This window comes from Esox lucius, chromosome 17 (assembly GCF_011004845.1).
Source record: "Esox lucius isolate fEsoLuc1 chromosome 17, fEsoLuc1.pri, whole genome shotgun sequence".
Classification (NCBI taxonomy): domain Eukaryota; kingdom Metazoa; phylum Chordata; class Actinopteri; order Esociformes; family Esocidae; genus Esox; species Esox lucius.
In genome coordinates this window covers 16,775,484-16,802,680 of record NC_047585.1, presented here as the reverse complement: position 1 = coordinate 16,802,680, position 27,197 = coordinate 16,775,484, and the positions used below count along the sequence as shown (strand labels likewise).

Genomic DNA, 27,197 nt, shown 5'->3' with positions numbered 1-27,197 from the left:
TTTACAGAGGCTAACAATGGTCCAGAGTTGAAAAATAGAATTAACCCAACATTTTACACTTCTCAATCGCTGACAATATCATCACAAATTGGATTGTAATTTTGTTCAATTAATTTCCTTATTGTTACACTTTGAACAGGAAGCACATCTTTTGGTAGAGGCAGCCTCACACTGTTTTCTTTTTTATTTTTTTTTGGGGGGGGGGGGGGGGGGTGAATCTGGTCTGCTGTAACCAACGCTAGACACCCGGAGAAGGCAGGCAGAGCCCCGGCAAGAGGCTATTACAGCCAACATTTTATTACCCATTACTACTGAGGTCATTAGCAGCAAGAGGGATTGTACGGTTCTTAACCTATTGATCATTGTAACTACTACCATTTAATCCTGTGTAGAATGAGGGAAAATCTCCTAAGACAGGGGGCTATCGAGGGGAAGGGCGGGAGGAGGCACTTTAACTGAAAAATATGGCCCTGGCCACTGTATCACGGCAATATAACGCAAACACACTCCGTCATCTCTGGTTAACACCATGACTCACGGATATGTATTGTAAAGACAGCCTGAGGAAGAACCCAACGTCCGTTTAATTCACGGAGGACTAATAATGGGACTTTCCTGAACAACAATATGTGGGTGTGAAAAAGAGGGCATTCAGAACATGCCAGAAATAGCCGCCATTTATGGATTCCACTGAGGTGTGGTGCTCTCTGGGGTGCTCTACTACCAAGCATGCTCGATCAGCCCAAGAGCTTCCTAAATCTAGCTAGTTTGGGCTAGCTTGACGCGGCTGGTCAGGCTTCATGGCTCCACGTAGACATCCGTCTGGGGCGTGCTCTGAGTGGCTTGTATGTGCATGTGGCTTGTTGAACGTCACTGAGACAAATCAGTGTCACTTTTTGCCTTTTGTGCCAAATTCAAAAGGGAAGGTGTAAAAAGGGGAGTGACTTCTACCTTTTTATAAATGACATATTTGATCTGTGTTGGTAAAATTATCGATCAGCACTTTTTTTGCACATAGTATAGGCACCGAAATAATTAACTGTTAGTTAGCTTTGAAAATCATCTTGTCATTACAAAAAATATGCTAGGTATTGTAATATTAACACTTCAACCCTCCCCTAAAAAAAACTAATTCAGGGGTTGATGACACGATCTTTGTGAGAGAATCTGATTGAGCTGGTCCTCAGCTAACTCAAGGCAGAGTAATTTCATCCAGGGGGAGATGAGTTAGCCGTGATTTCACCTGACCAGGGTGATGGAGCAGGTCCATTCCAGAGGACAAGCTGGTGTAGAAATGAACCCGTCTAAAAGTTCTCAAATCATTTATATCTTGAACTCAGAACTGACCAAAGTAAACATACCAACCCACAAGCACACACACACACACAAACACACACCTGCGGGAAAAAATCCATACAGCGTGTTATCGGCGACATGCAATGCAGTTAATTAATGGGTTAACTACAATAATATTAATAAGAAAATACAAAGATCAGGAGAATAAATTATCTCCTCCTTTCAGAGATAAAAGGTGTATCCTAATGAAACCTTTTGATGCAAGTCTTAACCGTTTGCAGTGAACCAATTTAAATTCAGTTTAATATGCCTGCCTCGTGTAAAACATCTGTCATTAATACAATGACAGTCGACCTAACGATAGGTTAGCCACATAGCTAAAACACCACTAAATGTTGTGTTAAACTACGCATATTTAGTTGGCTGAGAGAGGCGGTTGCTATAGCGTGCTAATGTCGTGCTGCCTGGTCAACAGGGCAGGAGCGCATTCAGAGTGAAGGTAAGGCACAAACACACACCGATGGGAGCCTGTGCTCTGGTTAGGGCCAACGCCTTTAAAGGACACCGAAGACAACATCACTGTGTACCACCACCGAGAAGAAGCATGGAAATGATATTCTAATGAGCAAACACTGGCCACACATCTAACGATGTCAGAAATTCACTGATTCACACTTAATGAAGATGCTCTCCAACCAGCGTTCCCACCCAGAAGCCAAAGGTCAAAACATGGAGAGAGAGAGAGAGAGAGAGAGAGAGAGAGAGAGACAGAGGTGGGGGTCTGGGAGTGGGGGGTGATCCAAGCATGAGGATAGCCTCCCTCCTTCCCCTCCTGGTGCTACAGGGGCAATTAAGGAGAATAAAAGGAGGAAAAAGAGGCCAACTTCAATGAGACCATGGCTGATATTTAACTGGCCATAAAGGAACAGGTTAGATGAAGAAGAATAGGGGGAAAAAAACTAACTTTTATATCTCGCTCCCTGGTGTCATCTTGTTTCATAAGGACATGAAATAGAATAGAGAAGTACAAAATAACAAGCCCTTGAGAAATCAGAGAGGCCAGCCTGTTTGATGCTGTTGATTTACCTTGGCCTGAGACACTGGAATAGTAATGAAGCTCCGTCTTGAATAGCATATAATCTCCAGCATGAAAATGTCTCCGAAATGAGGATTTCACGGAAGGCATTGTATTGAAGTGATGCATGAACGTAATTAGTCTTCGACAAGATCGGAATGACTCATTTCTCATCTCTTGTTCAGGTTTATTGAAATATTGAAGGTGGATAGGCGTTTTAAAGAATCCGTCAAGCACAGCTTCTTGGCTGGTGAAAAAGGATTAGGTAAAGAATCAGTTTCGATTGTATTTTTTCCTGTATATTACTATGCAAAGAATATTTATAAATATAATATAAATTATAACAAATAATAATAACAACCAACGTATGAAAACCCAGTCTACAACATGCACACACAACAAAACCATCCTGGTTCTGCTAGGTCCTCAGGAACTCCTCCCTGCCATCCAAATTCAAGCTGCTTTAAAAATGTTTACAGTTCAGATAAACAGGATAATCACAGTCACATTTTCTCCCCGCACCATTTCTATTCTGCGAGAGGATCGAAAAAAATACGTAACAACTGTGAAAACAAAAGTGGAGATTGCATTTTAATTAACTTTTACACCACAAACAAACATATTTCCAGCAAAGCTGGGCCCGTGTTCCTTAAAACAAGCAAACCACACGGAGAAGTGAGCGAGCCTCTCGCCCTTACAATAACATCTGAGCAGCCTGCTGTCTGCTCGTTCCCACACTCAGGGAGACCGTCACTGCAGGTGCCCACAGAGCATAGGGTATGGCCCCAACACACACACACACACACACACACACACACACACAAATGTGCGTGCGCACAGACAAACACTGTCCCAGGAATTGCGAGAAAGGTTCATGTCTGCTATTTGAACAGATAGTAATCACAGGGTTAAATATTATCAAGGGGGCCATTCCTATAGTTGGCTAATTATATTCCTTAACTACAGTATTTATTTCAGTGTTCCCCTGTTCACGTGAATACACGTGCATTGAATTTCTCTGGTGACATTTGTACTAAAATCATATGATAAAACATAGTCATGACACTGCTCCTGTGTACAACTACGTGGTGATTTTTTGGGAAATGACAAAAATAAATTGCCTTATCACCTGATGTCACTTTCTCTGACCTTTCAAGCCACACCCATGGGGAAACTTTCAGGTACTTGCCATGCAAGTTTGAGACCAGACACTAATAAAATGTGCGATGACAGTTCTAGAATAACCAAAACAGCCCTTATCATTAGCCCATTCATCTGTTCCTACAGCCGGCAGGTGCCAGAACACACCAGAACCTCTATTTCGGGCTGGTGTGGTCTCTACTATGTCCCTATGATTTATGATTTACCGTCTGTCCAGAGTTACGCAGCGCTACATGTCTTCAGATGCGTTATTTCAGTCAATTGAGATTTAATTAAGATCACAGCCTCTGAAATCCCCTTCAAATGAGAATGTACCCAAAGACAATGCCTGAAACATCCCTTCGTAGATTGTTTCTATTCTCTGCACCCGAGCAATGCAAACCTAATCCTTGTTTCCATGACGGCCGACGAGGAGATACAAATTGTGTTGCTTTTTAACGCCAGCTTGCGTTGACGTCTTTTGTGAGTCTGAATAAAAAATGTGCGGCCAATTAATATTAATAAAAAAAGGGGAAAAGTCAGTAGCTGGCTTACAGAGTGTGTGAAAGCCATTCAGAAATTATTCTGGATCCAACACATATGCCTCTGCTTATATCTGGGTACAGCTTACTGAATCATTCCACAACTACTTTGACAAACTCTCTTTTTTTGTATTTCTTTGAAGAGCCCAGCAGCAATGACCACAGTGTCACATAGAGTAGACTAGCAGCAGAGCAGGACTGAACAAGTGGCAAATATAGGCTAGTTATTACTTCGTTACGCTATATCACTGTCTACACAGCATGTAATTGCTCAGCTAACTTATTATCTCAACCCCTTTGAAATACGTAACATCTAAATCTGCCTATCTGAAATAGACACATGCTGTGTTCAAGCGCGCTGAGCGGTAACGCACTCCCAAACTGAACGAAAGCCTGTTTCCGAGTCAAACCGTTCCTCAGTCCATCGACGAGGCAGCAGGAACGGCAGAGAGCAGCTGGTGGGTTTCAGTGTCACCGCTAAACTATTCCCCAACACTCCCTCTACAGTACAAAGCGGCGGCCCGTCCTGTAAAGGATATCCCAGAGCGCTGTGGGCTCTGGCTGGCAGTCGCCTGGCCCCCGTTCCCCCTCCTCTCTCCGGGTACGGGGGTAATATCTGGTTGCCTATGTCACGGTTTAGAAATGACAGGTGCTGGCAGCCTCCCGCCTTGACAGACCACTGCACAAATAACGGCCCTGCCTGAAAGGGCTAATGCACTACTAATGAACAATAAATCAACTTTGATTACAAACTGTCAACCCAATCAGCTCGCACTCCAGCTCTCCCGAACTGCGTCCGTGGCCCCGGCCATCGCAGCTGCACGGCGTCAGGGCGTCACACGCTGGCTGTTTAGGCTCGGCTCTCCTCAAGCCCGACATGCACCTCCATCGGGCCCCTCTACGCCAGACACATTGGACTGCTCTATCACCGGCGTCACACACGGCGGCTGAAAGCCCACAGAGTCCGGTGCTCTGTCCCAAAATGGCTGAGGGGATACAGTGAGCCTTAAAAAGGAGGGGGGGGGGGGGCGTTTTTAAAAGCATGTGTTAAAGGCTTACTGGTGTGCTGGGTTTTATATATATATATATATATATGTTTTTCCACACGAGGAGTTGAGTTTAAAAAGGCCGCCTGTTTTTTGTTTTTCTGCAGGATCAGGTTTTAGACTTCCTGGTCACATAACAAGGCGGTGAATTAATTATGAGACGAATAAGAAATAATGTCCGATACCTCTTTGTTAATAAGAGCTGTTTTTTTGTTTCCCCTGCTTAGCCCAACTCGTGCTTCAGAAATTGCATTTCGCTAAGAGGCTAATGTTTCTTTCTGAGCAATTGAAAACAATCAAAGTGAGATTATTGTTACTTGTTACCCAGCTGTAATTAAATAGACTTTATATATGGCAATGTTGTCGTTTTGGAAGACTCTGGAAGGGTTATGTCATTAGATGTTCAACCAGTACCACAAAGTCAATAACCGTCTTCAGTCTGGAACCTAAGTGGAAGTTGGTGTAGAGGTTCAACTTTAACTCGCATTTCCATTTCCCAGCCCCTTTACCACACATGCAATATCCCTTGCTGCACATGGATGCATGTGTTTGCGTGCACACACACACACAAACGCACACACACACACACACGCGCGCACACACACACACGCGCGCACACACACACACGCGCACACACACGCACACACACACGCGCACACACACAAACACGCACACAAACACGCACACAAACACGCACACAAACACGCACGCCCACACACATCCAAAACACATTTCAGGAAAAATGTCAGTGCTGACATTCAGAATGATTGAGTCCAGCCACAATGGTTACGTAGTGACAGTGTCAAATATAAAGCCGAGGATCCCTCTCCCTTGATTTTAAGTGACAGAGTGAGAACAGGATCCACCCACATCACCACGCTGCCTCCCTCTATTGACAGGAACAATGTCGATAGCCTGAGTGAAAGCCAAGACTGACCAGCACACACGGCTCAGAAACACACAGGAACGCTGGGAATATCATGTAGTAGGAACACTGAACAACCAGATACTAAGGGCTATGTGAGCTTGTTAGAACGGCTGAACCAACAGGGACGCAGACCATATTAAATTATAAAGCGTGATAAACAATTTCAATGCCAAAATCGAAGAATTGCCTTCCCTGAAACGTTCCATATTTCAAGAGCACAGTGTAGTCCTGGATCCTGATTATCTGGTTAGTACAGTGTTATGTAAACTAAACAAACAACTGGAGTAGTTCCAACAGTACATCTCAACACGCAAAGGAGGAACTTAATGTTAAGTGCAAGTTCATGCAAAGTGTTAGCTTAATGTACAGTCTAACCAAACAAAAATAAACAAAATATCTAAACCTTTCATTTGCTGAAGCACAAGTCAGCAAATGAAAACTATATCTCTGAATGGCAGCAGCAACCAGCAGCAGGAACACACAAACATCCAAACAACATGTAGCCTTTCTATAAAACCACAGAATTTCCCCACAAATCACACATGCTTGTAGTGAAACAGCCTTTAGGGCAAGCCAGTACGCTGTCCCCATCCACAGAACACACTAAAAACCGGATCTATTCAACAAACTGCACGATAAAATTAAACAATTACAATGATAAGACAACAACAGATAGACAAAAGCCCTCCATTCTGTTCCCTGGACAAATTAAATTGTCAAGTTTTACACAAGAAAGCAGGCAAAATTGCAGAATCAATCATATTGACAAACCTGACAAACTCCATTTAGCTGGCAGGGTAAACAGAGAGCTGGGCCGTGGAGTGTGGAGCGAAGCGGAGAGGAGCGCGAGGGAGAGAGAGAGAGAGAGAGAGAACAAGAGGCAGGCAGGCAGGCACAGAGGCAGGCGGACGCTGCTATGCTGTGGCGTCTCTAGCTTTCCTCGGGATACAGACAGATTGCACGCGCAAGGTTGCTCCCTGGCTGACAAGATACAAAACTATCCAATCAACCACGCCCTTCTCCACCAATCACAACCAGCCCCCCAAACATAATCAATTCAAATGGGCTACATAATACGGAGCCCCGGGCCGAGCTGCAGGTGAAACCATGCCTTTGTGTGGGGCCCCGTGAAGGAAAAAAAGGGAGAGAAAAAAAACACAGTTGACGGCTGTTAACCCTTTGACCCATGCCGAAACTCCGGCCGCGCTATTGAAACAATGGGCACCTAAAGAAAAGAGCCCTTTAATTAAACAACAGATAAGTAAACACAGCTATCCAGCTGAAAGAAAGAAACTAGCCGGCTATCAGCCCTTTTATTGTTCTGGTAAATGGAATTGTTTACAATGTTTGGTACAAAGAGCCAAACTCATTTTAGATTCTGAAAATAGAAAACAGCGAACAAACAATTGAGACGCTTTGCTGTTTGTTCGTATATTTCTTTTTTTATTGTCTTGTTATTTTTGTGGGGAAAAACATAAATAATTTCAGCCTGAAACAATTGCTCTTATAGCAAATGTGTTGATTTTTTTTTTTGATTTTTTTTATTGTGTGCATTCTATTAATTATATCACTGCTCTCTTCATACATACCATCTTTATCATGCGACATATATATCTGCTAAAACTGTAAACATAAGCAATAATCTAGAGTAGGACACATTGACAACACTACATTTACCAAAATACATGATTTTGCCTCCAAATACCACTTGTCATAATGCTTCACTCCTCAACAGACCCTACTTTAGTACTATCACTTCTACTCAATCACGAGAAGAGGAATTAGCTGTCATAATATCGTCACATGGTTAAACACCCATGTGCACTTAGTACATAAATGAGGAAAAAGGGGGGAAATCAGAGCCTGCCCCCTACTGGATGTGTGTGGATTGCACAGGAGATGGAGAGAAAGAGGAAGAGAAAGAGGGAGTGAGAGAAAAACATTTGTTTTCTCATGTCAATTTTACTAATAAGTAGGCTAAAAATTTACTACACTGTACTTAGCTTATAACATACCACTAAAAGTGCCTTGTTACATTTTTATCTGGTATTACATTTTGTCCTGTTTTAATTTTCTTTGTTTTCACTAGTTTTATTTATTATTCTTTTTTTACTTGCTTTGGCAATGTAAACAAATATTTTGAATGCCAATGAAGCTCTTTCAGTTTAAATTGAAAGAGATAGTAGGAGAGAATATTTGGCATGTACATTTTGTGGTTTTGAAATAATTATTGTTAAACTATAATAAATATGACTATGTTGTCTAATAATATAAGCTAAACAGTTCAACCCTGCTTCAGATTAACCATATATACAGAATCATTCCAGATTTAAAAAAATTGTAGGCCCAGGAAAACATTTAGTCACAATTAACACCTAAATCAGAAAATTGCCATGTCAATAAACACAATGAGAAAAACATGTTCATAAAAAAACGGCTCACATCACTGTCCATGAAAGCTTGGCTAAGGATGAAGGAATGCTCATGGAATACATTCCAGTCCACAAATACACTGGTAAAATAAACACGAGCCATACATAACAAGCCACTACCCTCATCTGCTAATAACTAACAACAAGTTTGCTAAGCTGGGTGACCTACATAAATAATTGACTGGGAGACCTCAAGTGTCAAAAGTGACAATTCCAATACATATCTTTGTGAATAATTAAGTAGAAGAAAAGGCTCTTTATTTTCAATGTGACACACTCAGAGTGCTCAGACAAAGACACACACACACACACACACACACACACTTTACTTACACTCTTTCTCTCTTCTCGCTCAAACACACACATCCCCTATCTCTCTCTCTCTCAAACACAGACATCCCCAATCTCTCGCTCTCTCTCAAACACACACACACACACACACACACACACACTCACTCAAGCTTGCGCACACACTCACGCTTCGCGCACACACACACACACACACACCCACACGTGCTGCCAGTGGTCTCGGCACTGGCCACACTCTTCTCCCCGGTACTATCCCTGGGGTGGCGTGTCGGCATATTCTCAATAAAACACCTTCTTAGCAGTAATAGGCCACTGTTCTCATTTCAATGCTCCCAAAGGCCTCATGATAAATTTAGCAGACATACAGTTCAAGCCTCCCCCTCTCTCCCCCTCAGACTCCCCTCTTCTCATCCCCCGCCTGAGCCTGCACTGTACACAGTAATTACACGTACAGTAAGGACACATACTCGTGGAGGATCATCGATATCCTGGAGCCGCCGGTTCTCTGCTCAAGGCACAAAGAGTAGATGACATAATGAAAGCTGAGTTTCATGGTGACAGTAGGAGTTAATGCCCGGACATCCAACCAGGGGCTATAAGACAGTGACACAGCCCACGTCACACAGTTGATGCCTGGACGTCTAACCAGGGGCAAAAGAGAGCGACACGGCCCACGTCACACAGCTGATGCCCGGGCATCCAACCAGGGGCTAAAGACCGTGACACGGCCCATGTCACACAGTTGCCATCTCTGAACCAAGTGAAACAATTCCTTGGACGCTGTATCTGGGCTAGAATTATTAGCATTAATAATTCTAGCCCTGATATAGAAAAAAAAGATCTAGAAAAAATTCAATACAAACATTTAGCTATATTGTAGGATGTCCAATCAAAAAAAATTTTTGGAGAAAGCGCTAAAAGAGCCTTATATGTGTAGATAATCCTCTAAGAAAACCAAAGGGCCAAACCTAGTCTCCATTATAATCCATTCAAAGGTTCTTCTGAGTTTTTCCCTTATAAGAAAATGTCAGTGGAAAGGCCTCCTTTACACGTTGTCCAATGCTTCTTTTGAGGTCAGAGCATGAACAACTTTGGTTTACATGAAATCCAGCACGTGTCTAAATAATGAATGGCAATTAAATGTATAACAGCTATGGGCGACAAAGTTCATATTCTCAGTGGCAATTAAATAGGAGTGCCAGTGTGTTACAATAGATAGATACACCACGGCTGGATAGCTCATGGCCTTTTGCAAAGGGCCCCCTTTCCCATTCAAATCGTCTTGTCAATTCTGCATGAAAAAATAACATACAGAGGAAAGACCCATATAGATTTTGAGATATGACATATGTTTTAAAGAACAGTTAATTCAAAATTCCTGTTTTTTTCTGAAATGGCTCACAAAAATATAAGTATCTCTGTGAAATGTCAACTGAGCACATGTTGATTTTGCTTCTTGCAATCAGCAGAAATACATTTTGAAGACTACGACCACAACAAAATAAATTGCGGCAAGAAACCGGCACCGCTCCATCAAAAAAGCTTGGTGCTTAATACCAGAAACCAGGAGGGGACCATCAACTGGTGTTCGTATGTGTACAAGAAATACATGTTTCTAAAGAACCCATAAGGTCCACCAGAATGAATATTCCACCATTTAATGATACACCTCTGGCCCTGAATGGACCACCTACACTAAGCATGCATATGCCACATCTGTGGAGAAAGATTGCGGAAGTTAAACCATTTATATTAGTAGCTAAAACAAAACACTATTAAACAATCAATGTTAATGTGGGAATGGTCTGGCAAAATAATGCATACAGGACTGTGCAAACGTCTTAGTCAACTGAAAGACAAACACAAGCCATTTATTTGGGTGTTAAGTGTTTATTTTTTTACAAATAAACTCTAGCCACCTAAATAAAGGTCTTTAGCTCAAATTTCAGGTGCCTAAGACATTTGCACAGTAATGTATGCAGTAAATCAGTCAAGGATATCTTTATGTTAACAAAATTTGGTACACATATTGCAAACTGAAAATAAGTAAGAATATACATATGAAGCAGACACTGGGGATATAATTAGCATATTTAGGTTAATAGTGTAAATTTTGATAACATTTGGCCAAATGCTTAGGGCAATGACCCACAAAATATTATGGTACTACTGCCAAAGTGTTTATGAAGCGTGTGTCGGGACAGGACGGGTCAGGATCAACAGTAAACAAGAACAGTCAATACAGGAAAAATGTGACTTTATGTAGAGTATTTTTCTACATTAAATATATTTTACCAGATAGCAGTTAGTCAGATGGCGATCTATTGCAACCACAACATCATTATAGCAGCACTAAATAAAATTATTTTTTGAGTTTCGGTGCAGCAATTAGGAGATATCTGGCTAATCAACTGAAGAAGGATTACCCAGTTATCTGGCTAATCCAGATAGGAGGAAATGCTACAGCACAAACCAGGTAGGCTTGCTATTTAACAAATAATCTGAATGGAGTTGGAGAGTTGAGAACGCAAAGTTCAGTTTTGTATTCTCATTCTAAAATGGTATTAGCTTAATCTAGCTAAAACCATAAAAATTTGCTAGCTTAATCGTCTGTTGGTTAGATGCAGTAAAGACAGCTACTGTGTCATTAGAAGAGACTATGAAGAACATGCAATACATTGTTTCACCAGGCCAAGACTGGTTGCTGTCTCTGTCCTATTCCTATGTTAATTTACACCGGTATGCGCCCATCCTACGCTGCAGCTAAAGACTATAAGCATTGGTGCATTATCTAGATACTTCTAACTTGATGACTGAGACTCATTAGGTGTGGTTCTGTAAAAACTGCGACTTGAAGAAAAACTGTTTTTCAGTTAGGGATTTTTCTCAAAGGTTATTTAACTATTTACGTTTTCTACCCTAATACATGTAACTTGTTTTGCAAATGGATATTAGGTGGGAGCAATTGTTATCAAACAGGACAGGAGAATTTGGTAGTTATATAACTTCTGCGGGATCAGGGCAGTACAGGAAAAATATTTAGGACAATATATTTAATAAAAGCTGCAGAGAGAAAGATATTTCTATAAGTATTAAAGAACAATATTAAAAGATAGGGGCGAAAATGACTGGTAACCCAATGTTCAGTATTCCAGTACCTGGGGATAACACTGCTTCATAAAATAACAATAATGTCAGAACGAAGACGACTTCGGTCAGGCTTCCTTAACATCTATCATCTGCCCCTCTAATTTGAGCCACAAGTGTTCAACAGGGATAAACTCCGGACAATGAGACAGCCATGCAAAATGTAGATGTTGTGCTCAATTAAAAATGTCTCGGTGGATTTTGATATGTGTTTAGGGTTACTGTCTTGCTGGAAGATTCACTTGTGCTTAAGTGCCGATCTCCTGTCAGAGGGCTGCCTGGATGTTGGCAGAAACTTAATGGTACTTGGAACATGATGCTATTCACCTTAACAATAGAATGAATGGCAGGATCAGGGGAAGCAAAACATCCCCATACCTTAAAACATGTGCCCTATATTTGACCATGTGTATACGTTACTTGTTTGCATTTGCATCTTTTTTGTTTTAGTGCCAAAAGACACCACCAGTGTGCCTGGCCTAAGACCTTGGTTTTCTTGTAATCTAGATTTGATAAACAGCACTTGCCCTTGGATTTGAACCAGTGCTGTGGTCAGATGACATTAAAACAGCACTGTTTTTTTTTTCCATTACTCATTAAACAGAACCCTTTCTCTTCTCTTAGTTGTATTGGTATGAAATATCATCCTTACAAAAAATAATAAACCATTAAGTTGTCTCCACAATATCATCAGTCAAAGTCTTAAACTACAGAATTGCTCAGAATTTGTATTATTCATTACTGTCGTCTATTGCTATAAAGGGTGTCAGTAATATTAATTTGACTGGATGTAACATTAAAATAAAATATATATCTACAAAAATAAATGTACTCTGAAAAGAAAGTGTAACCTTTCATTTTACCATGAGAAAACATTGTTGAGTTCCGCCATTATCAAAAAAAACTAATTCATTATTTACAGATCAAGGGATCTGTAGACCGGGGGCATGTTCTCTACATACCAAATATAACCAAACAGTACCTGCATTTACCTAAAATACAGTTGGCTGTTTTCTGGAGAATGCCTGGTTTCTGTCCTTTCCCATGTTTAATAAAAATATTTGAAAGGTGAATTTGCCTGAAAGTGTCTTCAACTGTTTGCTTTGCTGTGAACTAATGATTACACCCCAGGTGTGTGACTTTTCAAACAACAGCTGCACCACGTACAGTCTGCTTCTCTAGCCTATACTGTTTGTCTGAAAAGACAAACTTACTGGAGACTTTTCTCTGAAGGTCACTCAATTCACATAGTTGAACTAACATGTACTTGATGGTCCCTAATGGCTGAACCCCAGCCTCATCAGGGTGGGATAATCAGACAAGGTGTACGTAGTATATATATATATATATCTATATCTATATCTATATCTATATCTATATATATATATATATATATATATATATATAGATATAGAATATTTTAGAGCACTGTCATTACATTTCTATTTTAAAGTAATCTTGCATAATCATTTTATATATTTTACATGTGGCCACAGTGGGACATTTCTCATAACCTGAAGTACCTAGGTCAGCCACTAGTTAAACCAAACTTCTGGTAGTTTACTGGTAAACGCTGAAACTCAGCAGTGTTATACTCTCCCCCCGGCAACTGTACGGATGTTGCCGTGTTCATATTTTTTCAATGGGATATTTAGTTTTATATTCAGGTATTGAAGAACACGTTGTTAACCAAGCAGATGAATATTTTGCTAAATATTTTCTGAGGTGATATGCCAGCCTGCACACACAGTGAAGTTTGTGATTCTTTGTGTTCCATCTGCTGTGGTTTTCACTTAGTCAAAACAAGAACGTCTACAGCAATGTAGAACATAAATTCAGGGGGTGGGGGAATTTTGTGCCGTATTATTTTGGATTGATTCATACTATAAAGAGTTTCAATGAACCAGACACTATATTAAGAAGTACAGTTACTCATTATGACACTTTGTTTAGAAATAAAAACAAAATAACATACAAAAACATGAATCTAGTCGTTAATTGGTGCCACATTTAAATGAGCAGTGAAATAGTCATCTCTATTATACCATATTTCTGAAAAAACTATGCTTTCATCTAAAAATACTGAGTACATTTTGGGCACATGAATGCATCCATGCTTACGATTTACTGTCCAAAAGTTGTGGCTACATGAATTACCAGGGCATGGACTGTAAACATGCTCTTCTCTGCCAAACACAAATATACATATATCTACAGATTGTGTCATCCTTGAAAAGTTCTCATACATGGTTTCTCTCCACCCACTTAAAAAACGAGGGTAACTAGATAGCACTAACTGAAACTATCTGTGTACACAACACGCATGGTCGTAATCCCAAGAAGCACACTCATCAGTAAAGAATCAGTTATGCCTGTCAGGTAAGAATTCCCTGTTCTTGGAATTCCCTTCAAGCCAACCTACAATTCCAGGACCTGATGTCCCAAGGAGTAAAAAAGCCATAAAATGAAAAAGTAGCTGAGGCCTGTAGAGTTGCGAAGCCCTGACACTAGACATATTGCACGCTGATGTTTTCCTAGCTTGTTTGGTAGATATGTTCGTTATCGGCATACTGCGGTCGAAACATACGCCGTTCCCTCAATAAGACTAAATTAGTTAAAGAAATGGAAAATAAATGCATGATGCACAAGACATGAGTGGATGTTCTTGATGTGGAGGCTGGTGTTTATGAATGCTCCGTTCTTACAGTCCATACATCTAGCCATTACCCCCCTGAAGCGAGAGTGAATCACTCCAAACCACACATGGCTGACATCAAGACACTGTGGTGGAGAGTGATTCAAAGATACAAGACTCGGGGGGAGGGGGACACAGGCGGGGGGGATAGAGCTTGAAGGGAAACATCAGGCCTCAAAATAAAATAAAAAAAAAGGCCCTGAAATGGCAGTGGTTTAAAGGCCTGTGACTGGAGTCAGGCCGACAGTCATCGGATGGATGAGGCTCACTAACAGGCTGGAACAGACTGCCTGGAAATACGACGGGATGACTTCATTCAGACAGAACCATCCCGACCTGTTTCTAATACGTACGGTACACATAATACATTTTTACAATATGACAAGAAAAACAAGCAGCGAAAAAGACATCCTGATCCATGGTTACACGTGGATGGAGGGATCAGTGCTGCGTTGATCATTCCTGGCATAATAAATCCCCTCGAAGCAACAAAGACATCGACGAAGAATTCATTACCACTTGACCTTGGGAGCTTTTACAAACACAAAAAGATGGAGACACGCGCATATACACACGCAGTGAAGTATGTGATTTGATTTGGAACTTGAAAGCAGTGTTCAACTGTACAGCTGAAATTGAAGAATAGTGACGACTAATAACGAAGTACCTTTTCCAGAACATTCCCCATGTAAGTCAAGGTTCAAAGGTAGACGTTGGCCTACTCTTGATCTTCGGACCATTATCCACACTGAATTGCGTCTGTTTGAAACCGACAATTTGCCGCATTCGGCTAGTGGCTTCCCCGCCCCCATTGTCCCACTATCTTAGTTGCCCTTCCTGTTTGGGCAGGGGGCCAGAGTGGGCGGAGCCCGGGCTCATTGTCACCTTGCCTCGCTACAGCAGCACGCCACGGAGATCACCCCGGGCCGCAGGGTGGCTAGTCTGTGGGACGGAACGCCTCAGAATGCCGCCTCGGATCGCCTCGGTGCCCTGGCCGATGTCCAGCCGGCAGGCCCCGGCCCGGCAGTCTAATGACTTCCAGATTGGAGCGCTGTGGTGTGCATGTGTCAGGACCGTGGGTCTACTACAAAAACCAGTAGTAGAGAAAGCCAGCGGCTTCTCCCCCCCTGTCAGAGAGAGACTTGGTCTCTGCATTCTGTCATACCACACTCCCCAAAAGACCACAAATGAAGGATGTGAGCGGTGAAGGGGAGGGGTGGGGGGTGGGTGGGGGTCTGGGACACAACTTAAAAGGCTTTCATCATGTAAAACTGAAAATACATTATCTTTTGACCTGGAGATGCCCTCTGTGAGACTGCAAACAATGGTGTAAAACAGAACAGGAGAGACTGAAAGAGAAAGGAAAAGGGAAGAAGGGCAACAGAGAGAAAGATATTCACCTCGCAAAAATCTTACATAGATAAGGGAAAGGGTTTCTTCTTTGGTCTGTCTTTTGCGAATATCGGAAGAACAACAAGTGTTGTCTCGACATCCTGAAAATGTCGAATGTAAGAGGATGTTGACCTATCATATGAATCATGATCATTTAATTTAAATATAGGAAGAAAACTGGTACATTATTTCGGTGAACAGAGGGAGGCAGGAAACCACACAGAAAGCAGTTTCTCTTTTCTTGTTTTCCATTGCTCAGAAGCTTCAAGGACTTAGCTTCAGTAGAAATATGAAAGAACTGATCTTTAGTGATGTTGCTTTCAGAGAACAAAGCAGAAATTCAACAAGAGATGCGTTTCTATATTCCGCTGCCCTATGTGATGCATTTGCCTTGTACTACAAATAAACTTTCTACAACTAAAAATATAATTAAATACATAAACCGTCAAAGTGGGACCGGCCATTTGTCAAGGCCTTTAACATGTGTTTTCACTACACACAAATTCTCACGATTGCATTTTCTAACCTGCCAATACTGGCAAACAGAAGTGGATGTTCACGGAGGGTTCCTTTAGAGAACAGAGGAGGGCCTGCAGTGCCTAATGGTACAAGGGAAATTAATAATGAAGGCACATCAAGGCCACCATCCAAAATCTAGAACAGAACAAGCCTAATCTGGGCATTATGGCGCTGGAACCGTGTTGACATAACATCTTCAGCCCAGCTGCATGTCACATAATCCACTTTAGGCGCTGGGTGCCTACCCAGGATCCCTTGCAGTTTGGAGTAGTTAACTGAGCGGCCTCCTAAGCAATGACACAAATGAGCCTGTTCCCCCCCCCCGTTCTCCCTCCGCCGTGCGAGTGGACTATCAGCTCGGGTCCGACAGTGTTGTTCCTAATTACCTCCTTCTCCACTCCTGATTCTGTGGCTGGCATAATTAGTTACCTGGGGCTGCAATCCAATTTGAAGTGATGACAAGAAAGTGATCCATGAAAAAGTAATAAGTTAAATCCAATTTCAGCCTGCCTCTAATTAAATGCACATGGAACTAATGAGTCAAACCCTACCATTTCACTGATAATGCTAATTAGGTGGGAGTTGCTCACTCTTGTCCCGCGCCACTGTAGGTGTGAAGCACAAGGTAAAGTGGCGTGGACTCTTAATTACACGTGTCATCCTGTCAGTAATTTACTGGCTTTTTGACCAGTCAAGTATGTTTAGCTGTTCGCCCACCTGCTAACAGCTCCATGTATTATTTAGTCGTATTAAAGGCCCTGGGCAACCGTAAGCAGCAGATGCAACACATGGCAAACATTTGATTGGGTCGGGTTAAATCAACAGCCCTCTTCTTGGAGACATCCAACCAAAGATCCCTGTTCAAGGTTTATTCTGCTGGCTGGTTTATTTTCCCTCCCCCTTTAATGCAGGTCATTTTGTCTTTCTTCTGATGGTTAAGTTAGGCTGTGCTTTGTTATTTTTCACTTGTGTGAAATAAATTATGCCAAATAGCTCCTGCATCTCTACATGAATGGGTCAGCTCTACATCGCTCTACATGCATGGGTCAGCTCTACCTGAATGGGTCAGCTCTACATCGCTCTGCATGAATGGGTCAGCTCTACATGAATGGGTCAGCTCTACATCGCTCTACATGAATGGGTCAGCTCTATCTGAATGGGTCAGCTCTACCTGAATGGGTCAGCTCTACCTGAATGGGTCAGCTCTACCTGAATGGGTCAGCTCTACATCGCTCTACATGAATGGGTCAGCTCTAGGCAGCTCTAGACAGCAGGTGCTGTTATGAGGTTGCAGCCTACAATCTACCTGATAATTGGTGTATCATGTATGGTTATGACCTGGTCCAATTCAACACAGAATTCATTATACCCAAGTCTGTGGTGGGGAAGGCTGTTGTATCAAAGGGGTCCTCTGGTGCTTCCTGTACATCTGTGTATGTCCCCGTAGATAAAGGAGAAGTGCATTGGATCATTATGTCGGGGGTCTCAATGACCACCCTCCAGAGTATGAATGAAGTGCCCGGCACCACCACTGAGGAACACAAGTGAAGACCAAATATCCGACATAATGATGGAACGTGCACGCAAACACACGCACTTGCCCGCGCACGCACACATATTCATCTAGCACACACACAAACAAACAAACACATTCTCTCTCATAGCTGCTGGTTTTAATGAATGTGTGCTCTGCAGAGGGGCTGTATCTAATTAGAGGAGTATATTGCTCTGAGATAAATAAACACTTTTGGACTTGTGGCTTTCCATTGTGATAGTTTTAACCTAGCAACATTTTACAAACCCTACAACATTACATAGCAGGCATTTAGCATTTGATTTAGATACCACAGCTGGCCAGCTTGTGCTCTTCATAAGTACTGAGCAGGAGGGGAAAAAAGGCCCCGGCTTTCTTTTCAATAGCTGAGTGACAGGCTGGGCAGGGTCTTTGTATACATTAATAAATTAGAATTTTAATTTTGTCTTTGTCTGCGAGAGGTGGTCCAGTACTTCACTATGTACCGACAACAGGCTGTACGTTGGAATTCTCCATGAGGCTCCCACTGTTGACCTCCGCTACACAATTCCCAGCCTGACTGGGAACTGTTCAGTTTGATCCTTTCAACTTATTTGAATCCTAACAAATATGCACACAACTGAAAGGTCAGCACAGTCATATTTCATTCTCTGGAGCTATTTCTGAGCCATCTGAACAACAAAGAGCCTCTTTCAGTACCTGACATTAGAACTAGCTGCTACAATAGCTCATTAAAAAGTGTCTCCTATGGGAAAGAGGGCATTAAATATGATATATATACACACACAAACACACATGCATACAGAACAGGCCTTCGTATTAATTACCAAATATGCCCTGAAGTCGTTTGCAATTTCACACTGAAACAAACAACTCCTCCTTGTTCAAACAAAGATACACATCTGAGACAGCTCATACAAGGGATCTGAAATTAACGCAAATATTGCATCAGATACAGATAGCTGTTCTTATTCCAAAGCAGATGTATGAAAACCAAAAGAGCAGCTTTGCTTGCATCACTAATGCTGCCCAAATAAATGCCATGCATTCCTTACCCCCCAAAATTCACCCCCCTCCACCCAGCCCTGGGCTACTCCCTGCACCCCCCACTGCACCTGAAAACAGTGTACCCTCAATATTCCTCATTTGTATACATATCTCCTCATTGATGGCCCCATTAATATATTATTCTATCATTAAATGGTTTACCACTGTCACAAAAGGCCTCGACCAGCAAACCACACACAGAATGAGTGCATTATTGCTTTGATAATGTAAAAACATGGATTACACCAATATATCTCAGTGGCTGAATTTTGAGAGGCTACAATATGTATAATTCAGTTGTGTGTCTGTTCTGCCTGGTGAAATCATTACAGTGTCACAGTGTGAGGTGCGTATTGCTGACCACAAGTCTCCACGCCCACTAACACATTCGCTAGCGTGGTTGGTCTACAACCGTCATTCGTTCTGCCTGTCTTAATTTCCTGTTTATGAAGGTTGCCTGGTACAGTACATTCTCCCGCAGACACTAAGAAAACAGCACACGTTGTACCAAAGAAAACAGCAAGAAAGTTCAGCTTTCCATTGTTCAAACTTAATAAGTGACTTTTACAACCGGCCAAACACTTGTTTGTCTTGAGGTTTCCAACCAGGAAGTAACAGTATAACAGTTGATTGGTGCAACAGCAAACAATGCCCTTGTTAACATGACGTGGGAGAGTGTGTGTTTTAATACCTGTAGGCCTGGCTGCTTCTCATTGCCTTTAGGGGATTTTAGACCGGTGCTTTGCGGAGGCTGCAGCTGTTGACTCTGTTGTTGATGTTGTTGTTGTTGTTGTTGTTGTTGTTGCTGCTGCTGTTGTTGCTGCTGTAGAAGGATCTGTCGAGCCACTTGGAGAGTCTGAAAAGGAGATAAAATTAATGGTGGGTTAGAGAAAAATACTTGCTTTCAAACTAAAAGCAGATATTTTGTTAGGGGTTTGAAGCGCTCCCTGGAGGCCATTCTTATTGCTTTAACACAGAACTTAGCCCAGTGAAAATGGATAACCCAAAACACCAGGCATTGTGCACAGCTTTTGCCATCTTTGAGTCTTTCATTTATTTGTACATACTTCCATCTCAACACAAATGGCGAATAAAAAACAGTTAAAAAAATGAACTTGGGGATAAAAAGGAAAAGGTGCAAAAATCTACATTAACTGGACGGAGAAAATATATTCTGTTGATAAGTCACACATACAGAAAAAAAAACAGGGATGGACAGATCAGTGCCCCCCCCCCCTCCAAAAAGCAAATAAGAGCTTTATTACCGCTCCAAATATCTGTTAAAGGACACGGCCTTCTCAGTGGAAAACAAAATACAGTGTAGTCACATGTTTATTGCTCCAGCTACTCCCTTTTCCCTTACGATAAATAATCAAACATGCCATCCAGAACAAACAAAGCCAGGGAGCTGGGAAATACAGTGGTCATGAAAACCACACTGATACCAAGAAAAGCAAGCGTGTGTTCCCACAGCGAGAAGCCAGGCTCACACCTACACCAGTAAAACATCTGAGTAAATATCTGGGCTCATTCTTTCCGTGTTCCTCAGACGATTACACCCACAATTAAACAAACAGTCAGGGGCACATCCAAGCCCATCTCACACAGCAGAGATGCACTCCTGAACACAATCGGTTTACAAGTTAGGTTGATTGCCAGACGCAGTAAAATTAAAACGGCTATGTGGAAGAAGAAAACTGGGAGGGGCCGGAGAGGTATTCAGTACAGAGAGGAGCATGCGAAAAATAAACACGGCAAAGAAAGAGAGAGGAATGTGTGAAAGATTGCATGAAAGTGAAATCTCAAAAGGAAGAGGGTATGTTGAAAGAGTTACAGCCAGAGAGGAAGAGAGAATGACAGGAGAACCAGTTGTCCTGTAGGCCTGAGCTCTACCGAGGAACGGGTTTGGCTGGGGAGTTCAACTTAGACACTGGGGCAAACAGCTGTGTGCTGGTCTGGTGTGTGTGCGTTCGTGCGTGCGCGTGTGAGCTGACCTCTCAAACACAGGCCTGTGGGATGACATCATGAGGCAAGAATATGACCAGTGTACAAAGCAGCCACACTCCTGGCATTTTCATCCATTAAAACATGCTCTTTCCCTCGTTGGTCTCTTCTCCCTCTCTCTCCACTCTCTCCCCCTTCTCTCACTCTGCTCCTCTGCTCCCTTGCCCTGCCTAACGCTATTGAGGGGAAAACCCTAAGCCTACACACTGATAAAGATAGTATACACCTTGGTTCACTCACACACAAACTGAGAAAACCAATGCAATACTGAGGCACTACTCATAGCCCTCATTATAAGAACATGATAAATTATAAGAACATGATATTCATCTCGCTCAGTTACAGTATGACCAAACATCCTATCTTCCTATCAACAGTGGCAGACCCACAGAATGTACTGTCGCACTTGAACGTGCAGTACAATTCAACCTCAAGTCCTAGTTAGGTAGTTGACGGTTATACACTTGGGTAAAATGTGCGGCAACTAGTCAAATGTCAAAGGCCAAAACAAGTCAAATGTCAAAGGCCAAAACAAGTCAAATGTCAAAGGGCAAAACAAGTCAAATGTCAAAGGGCAAAACAAGTCAAATGTCAAAGGCCAAAACAAGTCAAATGTCAAAGGCCAAAACAAGTCAAATGTCAAAGGCCAAAACAAGTCAAATGTCAAAGGCCAAAACAAGTCAAATGTCAAAGGCCAAAACAAGTCAAATGTCAAAGGCCAAAACAAGTCAAATATCAAAGACCAAAACAAGTCAAATGGCCAGGAGGTGGAATGGAAGAGGACAGCAGGTCCTGTGTGACAAAGCCCCTATCCAGCTATGGTTTGAGGGGTATATTGATGACTTGACAAACAGTAGCATATGACAACTGCTTGAAATGCTTTGGTGTAACACGTTTGGCTGACTAAACAGGGGTGTTGGATCTAGGAGACTGAGTCAACAGGATGTGATGTGAGCTCCAGACATTCGCAGATGAAGACACACAGTTCTGGGAATTATTGACAGAAAAAAAAAAAGAAACTGGCAAATAGCCTTTAGAACCCTACTGTGAATCAGCGGTATCTCGCCCTCGGGGACGCCAAGACGCAACACTGTAATCTGTCACTATCGAGTTCTCATGTTGATCATCAAATACAAGAATTCTAATATTTTCTGCGAAAACAACAAGTCAAACAATAACCACTTATTAGTTCTTGCTCTGTTTTCCCAAATGACTTTGGAAAAGAGTTAAGAGCCAAGGACACAGGAAGTCTTTCATTATCAAAAATAAGAAAATAAAATGGCTTAGCCCGGAAGCCTATGTAGAGTGTTTCCCGAGTTGAGGCCGGCTAGATTTGTCGCTTAACATGGCGACTGTAGCTGGCTGCCTTGGAGAGGCCCAACACTGCTAAAACAACCCATTCCGAGCTGTCACTGTGGTGTTTACACAGCACCCACTCCTCTCTTCACACACAGACCCTTCTCCCGCTCTCTTCCCTTCTACTGGAATTCCTCTCCTTTTGATCTCACATTCAAAGGTACTGGGACTTGATAGGCGTACCAGTGTAAAAGCAGCTCCAGACGCCCGCGATAAACTGGCTGACAGGCTGAAGCATCTAAAGCCCAGAGACATGAGGGGAACAGCGTGTTGTCTGGGCACTACAATGGAGCAAATCAACAGACATATTGGGTGGAACTGATCAGATACATAAACAGTTCAAAGACAGACAATGGTAAAAGATGACTGGGTTAAAGGGAACGGGTGCCAGCCTTGCTATAGAGCAAAGCGGATGTAAAGGGGGGGGGGGGGGGGGGGTGGGTCAAATATGTATACGGAATTCGTTTCTAACAAACACGTAGTAACGATTGACTTGTTCTAATCTTTGAAACCATGGCAGACGGAACAGGTTTCCTTTCTAACTGGCGAAACATCTCATGAGTAATTTGAGGCTTCGGATAAGTAGGTGTAGAATCTGTATGTATCGGTTCAACTGGAGGAGCTTCACTAGAATGTCCTGAAACAGTTGTTTCTAGTACAGGCTAAGATCTAGCTGTACAGTATGAGCTGGGATAAGAAACATAATAAACATTTAACACACACACACACACACACACACGGAGAGAGACAACCTCGAGCACAGGCAGAGTGAGATCGCTTCAGGTGCTTTTGATTAGAAAACACCCTCCAGGATCCGACGAGGTCTTATCGGCAACAAAGACGACGCAATTTGGTACCCTTGTCATTTGCGCTCCCCTTTTATTTTTCTATTTCTAATGCGTTCAAAGTTCACACCTTCCCCTGTGCTAACCGTTCTGCCTCGGTAAACAACGAGTGCCTTATCTGCATCTTCTTCCACGCCGTATTAGTGAAACAGAGCCTCTTACAGGCACCAGCAACTCTCGTGTCCCAGGGCTACGTAGCAGCGATAAGGGAATAGCTAAGTACTGGATGTCTTTATATGCAGTCTGCACATGTGGATTATTTACAGGCTTTGGGCTTCCTGCTGTTAAAGCCAGCTCTGGGCGCTGTACAAATCCCTGCTCAGAGATTTACCACAGAGTCAAGTCTTCGACACCTTTCACCACGATGTAACGGCACAGGCATTTTGGACGTGTGACCAAGGGCACTTCTATGATGAACTGTTATGCTAACAACTGAAGAGTTTTTACTTGATAAATAGCAAACACTTTTGCATCTTCCACAACGTAATCCCTCGACCTTGAGGAAACTACACAAAAAATCGCAAACAACCGAAATCCAACTGTATAGGATCTGAGATGTGCTGGTTGGAAGGAGGATCGGGCGGGTAAACATCTAGTCAACCTAGCTCCGTTTCCCCCTGAAAACCCGACCTGGAGACCCTGCCCAGGTGTTACATTAATGCCGGCTAGGTTAGTTTCCACCACGTAAAGAGGAGACAAACAACACTCTGGGCTCACCATTTCAGACAGGCAGACAGTAGAAACGTGGCGAGCTGGGCTCCCATTCAGGACGGCTCCTCTGGGAGGGCCCGGGGTGATGAGAATCAAACACTGGGTCTGGTTTAGCGTGTTTGTTCAGGCCCATCAGGAGAGAGTCCTCTTTATGTTCCCTGACTCACCAATGTCCTCCTCCAAACGCCAACGCCAGGGAAGACCTTGAATGTGGAATGGTTTCTGAAATTGACCCTAATCGCAGGAAGATGTGCGCGCAGGTGTAACCGGATCCCTGCGGCCATTGTGAAGTGGGGAGGGAAAGAGAGGAGGTGAGAGGAGAGCGGTGTCCAGTACTGGCTGTTTACTCAGTGGCTGGAGTTTATTAGACAGGAGACCAGGGCTCTCAGAAGGCCATCAAAAACACGGGTAATAGGTTAGCCCTTAATGTAGTCCTGCTCGACAGACACCCCCCCCCCACCCCCTTTCCAGGCCTCAATAGGTTTTCGAGTGGCGATGGCCTGAATGTCAAGGTTATCTGCTCGAATATCTTAGTAAGACAGCGCCCGTCTGAACCCATCCGACATTCAGGAACCTGGGAGTACCCCTGCCACCTCTCATCCAAACCAGGGGGCCGTTGTGGCTCAGCCCGGCGGCCGTCTCGGTAAAGCAGCAGCCCGCTGTAATGCCGGCGGTGAATCGGTTAAATCTGGAGGAGTTGCTGATTGTTCAGAATAGTACCAGTAGGATGATGTACTGGGGTTGGGGAGGGGGGTTTGAGTGTGCAAACATGTAGTATATTCACTTACAATAAGTGCCATTTTAATTTAAATGCATATGGTTTTGGGGGAATTCTTAAACATGTGAGGCAGATAAGCAGCGCAAGTATCATGTCTATTTATATCAATTGTCCTTTTTTTGTGCTATGGCCATTTATCTGCAATGCAAAGTAGGCAGGGACGGATCCCCAGTAAGTATATAATTAATGCCATTTCCAAAAAGCCTCTCCACATGGAAAACAGGCACCCATGTCCAAACCCTGCACATTACAGACCCTCTGAAAAACACTCTATAACCCGTGTTTAGATTTCCAAACTAATTCATGTAGAATACATAAATAAATCAATGTTTTATACCCACTTCAAACCATTCTATTCCCTTCCGTCGCTGCACTTTTCAAATAATCTATTAATATTTATGACAACACTAAACATTTCAAATTGCCATGTTTAAACAATATAACGCACAGCATGCAATTACAGAGGATGCAAGCTGACTTCAATAAAAATCCCATTGTGTTTGTTTCCCCCCTCCCGTAACAGGTACGCAACGGATTCTGAGGTGTTTTCGGGGGGAACACGGAGAGAAAGGGAAAAAAAAACGGGGTTGAAAGTGAAGTCATTAAGCACGAGTGCGGCTGGAAGAGGGAGGCTGATGACAGAGGCCAGGGAGTGAAGGGAGGGAGGGCGGGAGACTGAGGGAGGTTAGCGGAGGGAGAGGGAACGGAGCGCATTGGAGAGTAAACAGTGCCCCACCCGGCGGGCCCCGTCCGGGCCAGGCACTCTGCTCAGAGACTGGTACGACGGGGTGACCCGCGGCCCCGGAGGTCAGCTCAGCAATGCGGGCCTGACAGCTTCCGTTTGCTGTGGGTTGCCGTCGGCCTTCCTCAGCAAACAGCTTGACAACAGATGGCAAAGAGGAGGCCTCTATTCAGAGGTTCCCGAATTCAAAAACATACATAGGAAGAAAAGCACACATACCGCAGAGACAACACACACACACACACACGTCATCTGTGATCAGAAAACTACACTTAAGGAGATTAATGCAAGAACATTTACAAATGGCTTCCCTGTATAAACATAGGGAAGACCATCGGGTACACACACACACACATTCAGACACAGTTCCCTGTATAAACATAGGGAAGACCAACGGGTACACACACATACACACACACACACACACACACACACACACACACACACACATTCAGACACAGTTCCCTGTATAAACATAGGGAAGACCATCGGGTACACACACACACACACACACACACACACTCAGACACAGTTCCCTGTATAAACATAGGGAAGACCAACGGGTACACACACACACACACACACACACACACACATTCAGACACAGTTCCCTGTATTAACATAGGGAAGACCAACGGGTACACACACACACACACACACACATTCAGACACAGTTCCCTGTATAAACATAGGGAAGACCAACGGGTACACACACACACACACACACACACACACACACACACAGACACAGTTCCCTGTATTAACATAGGGAAGACCAACGGGTACACACACACACACACACACACACACACACACACACAGTTCCCTGTATTAACATAGGGAAGACCAACGGGTACACACACATACACACACACACACACACACACACACATTCAGACACAGTTCCCTGTATTAACATAGGGAAGACCAACGGGTACACACACATACACACACACACACACACACACACATTCAGACACAGTTCCCTGTATAAACATAGGGAAGACCATCGGGTACACACACACACACACACACACACACACATTCAGACACAGTTCCCTGTATAAACATAGGGAAGACCAACGGGTACACACACACACACACACACACACACACACACACACATTCAGACACAGTTCCCTGTATAAACATAGGGAAGACCAACGGGTACACACACACACACACACACACACACACACACACAGACACAGTTCCCTGTATTAACATAGGGAAGACCAACGGGTACACACACACACACACACACACACACACACACACACACACACACACACACACACACACACAGTTCCCTGTATTAACATAGGGAAGACCAACGGGTACACACACACACACACACACACACATTAACACATTCAGACACAGTTTGGTTTGATTTTGGGACAACAACTTCCTGTCATGATTCCGTAATATAATGCAAATCTCCTCTCCATGAAGGCATTTTTGTCCCCGCCATTCAGCAGATATTAAATGAATCGCGTGTTTATTACTGCTTTAGTGTGGTGTAAACTCATAAACACCCTCCCAGACTACAAGGGAAGCTGTCAACTAAATATTGTTTCTCTCACGAGTCGCTCTTCCACCTCAATTACGCCTTTCAACTTCCCAGGCAGTGTATGATGAAGAGGCCGTAAAAATCAC

At 43.0% G+C, this 27,197-nt stretch overlaps 1 protein-coding gene across 14 annotated transcripts in view; it reads right to left on the bottom strand.

Moving 5' to 3' along the window:
- foxp1b (forkhead box P1b) overlaps positions 1-27,197 on the bottom strand; it is a 181,200-nt gene that overhangs the window by 41,196 nt on the left and 112,807 nt on the right. For 13 of the 14 annotated variants that reach the window (XM_029114146.2, XM_029114153.2, XM_029114148.2 and 10 more), the window contains one exon: positions 19,794-19,958. In XM_029114146.2, the coding sequence (XP_028969979.2) occupies positions 19,794-19,958 (165 nt within the window). Of the gene's footprint in view, positions 1-6,798; positions 7,822-19,793; positions 19,959-27,197 lie in introns of those variants that run through there. The other variant, XM_029114158.2, reaches the window with a different exon arrangement.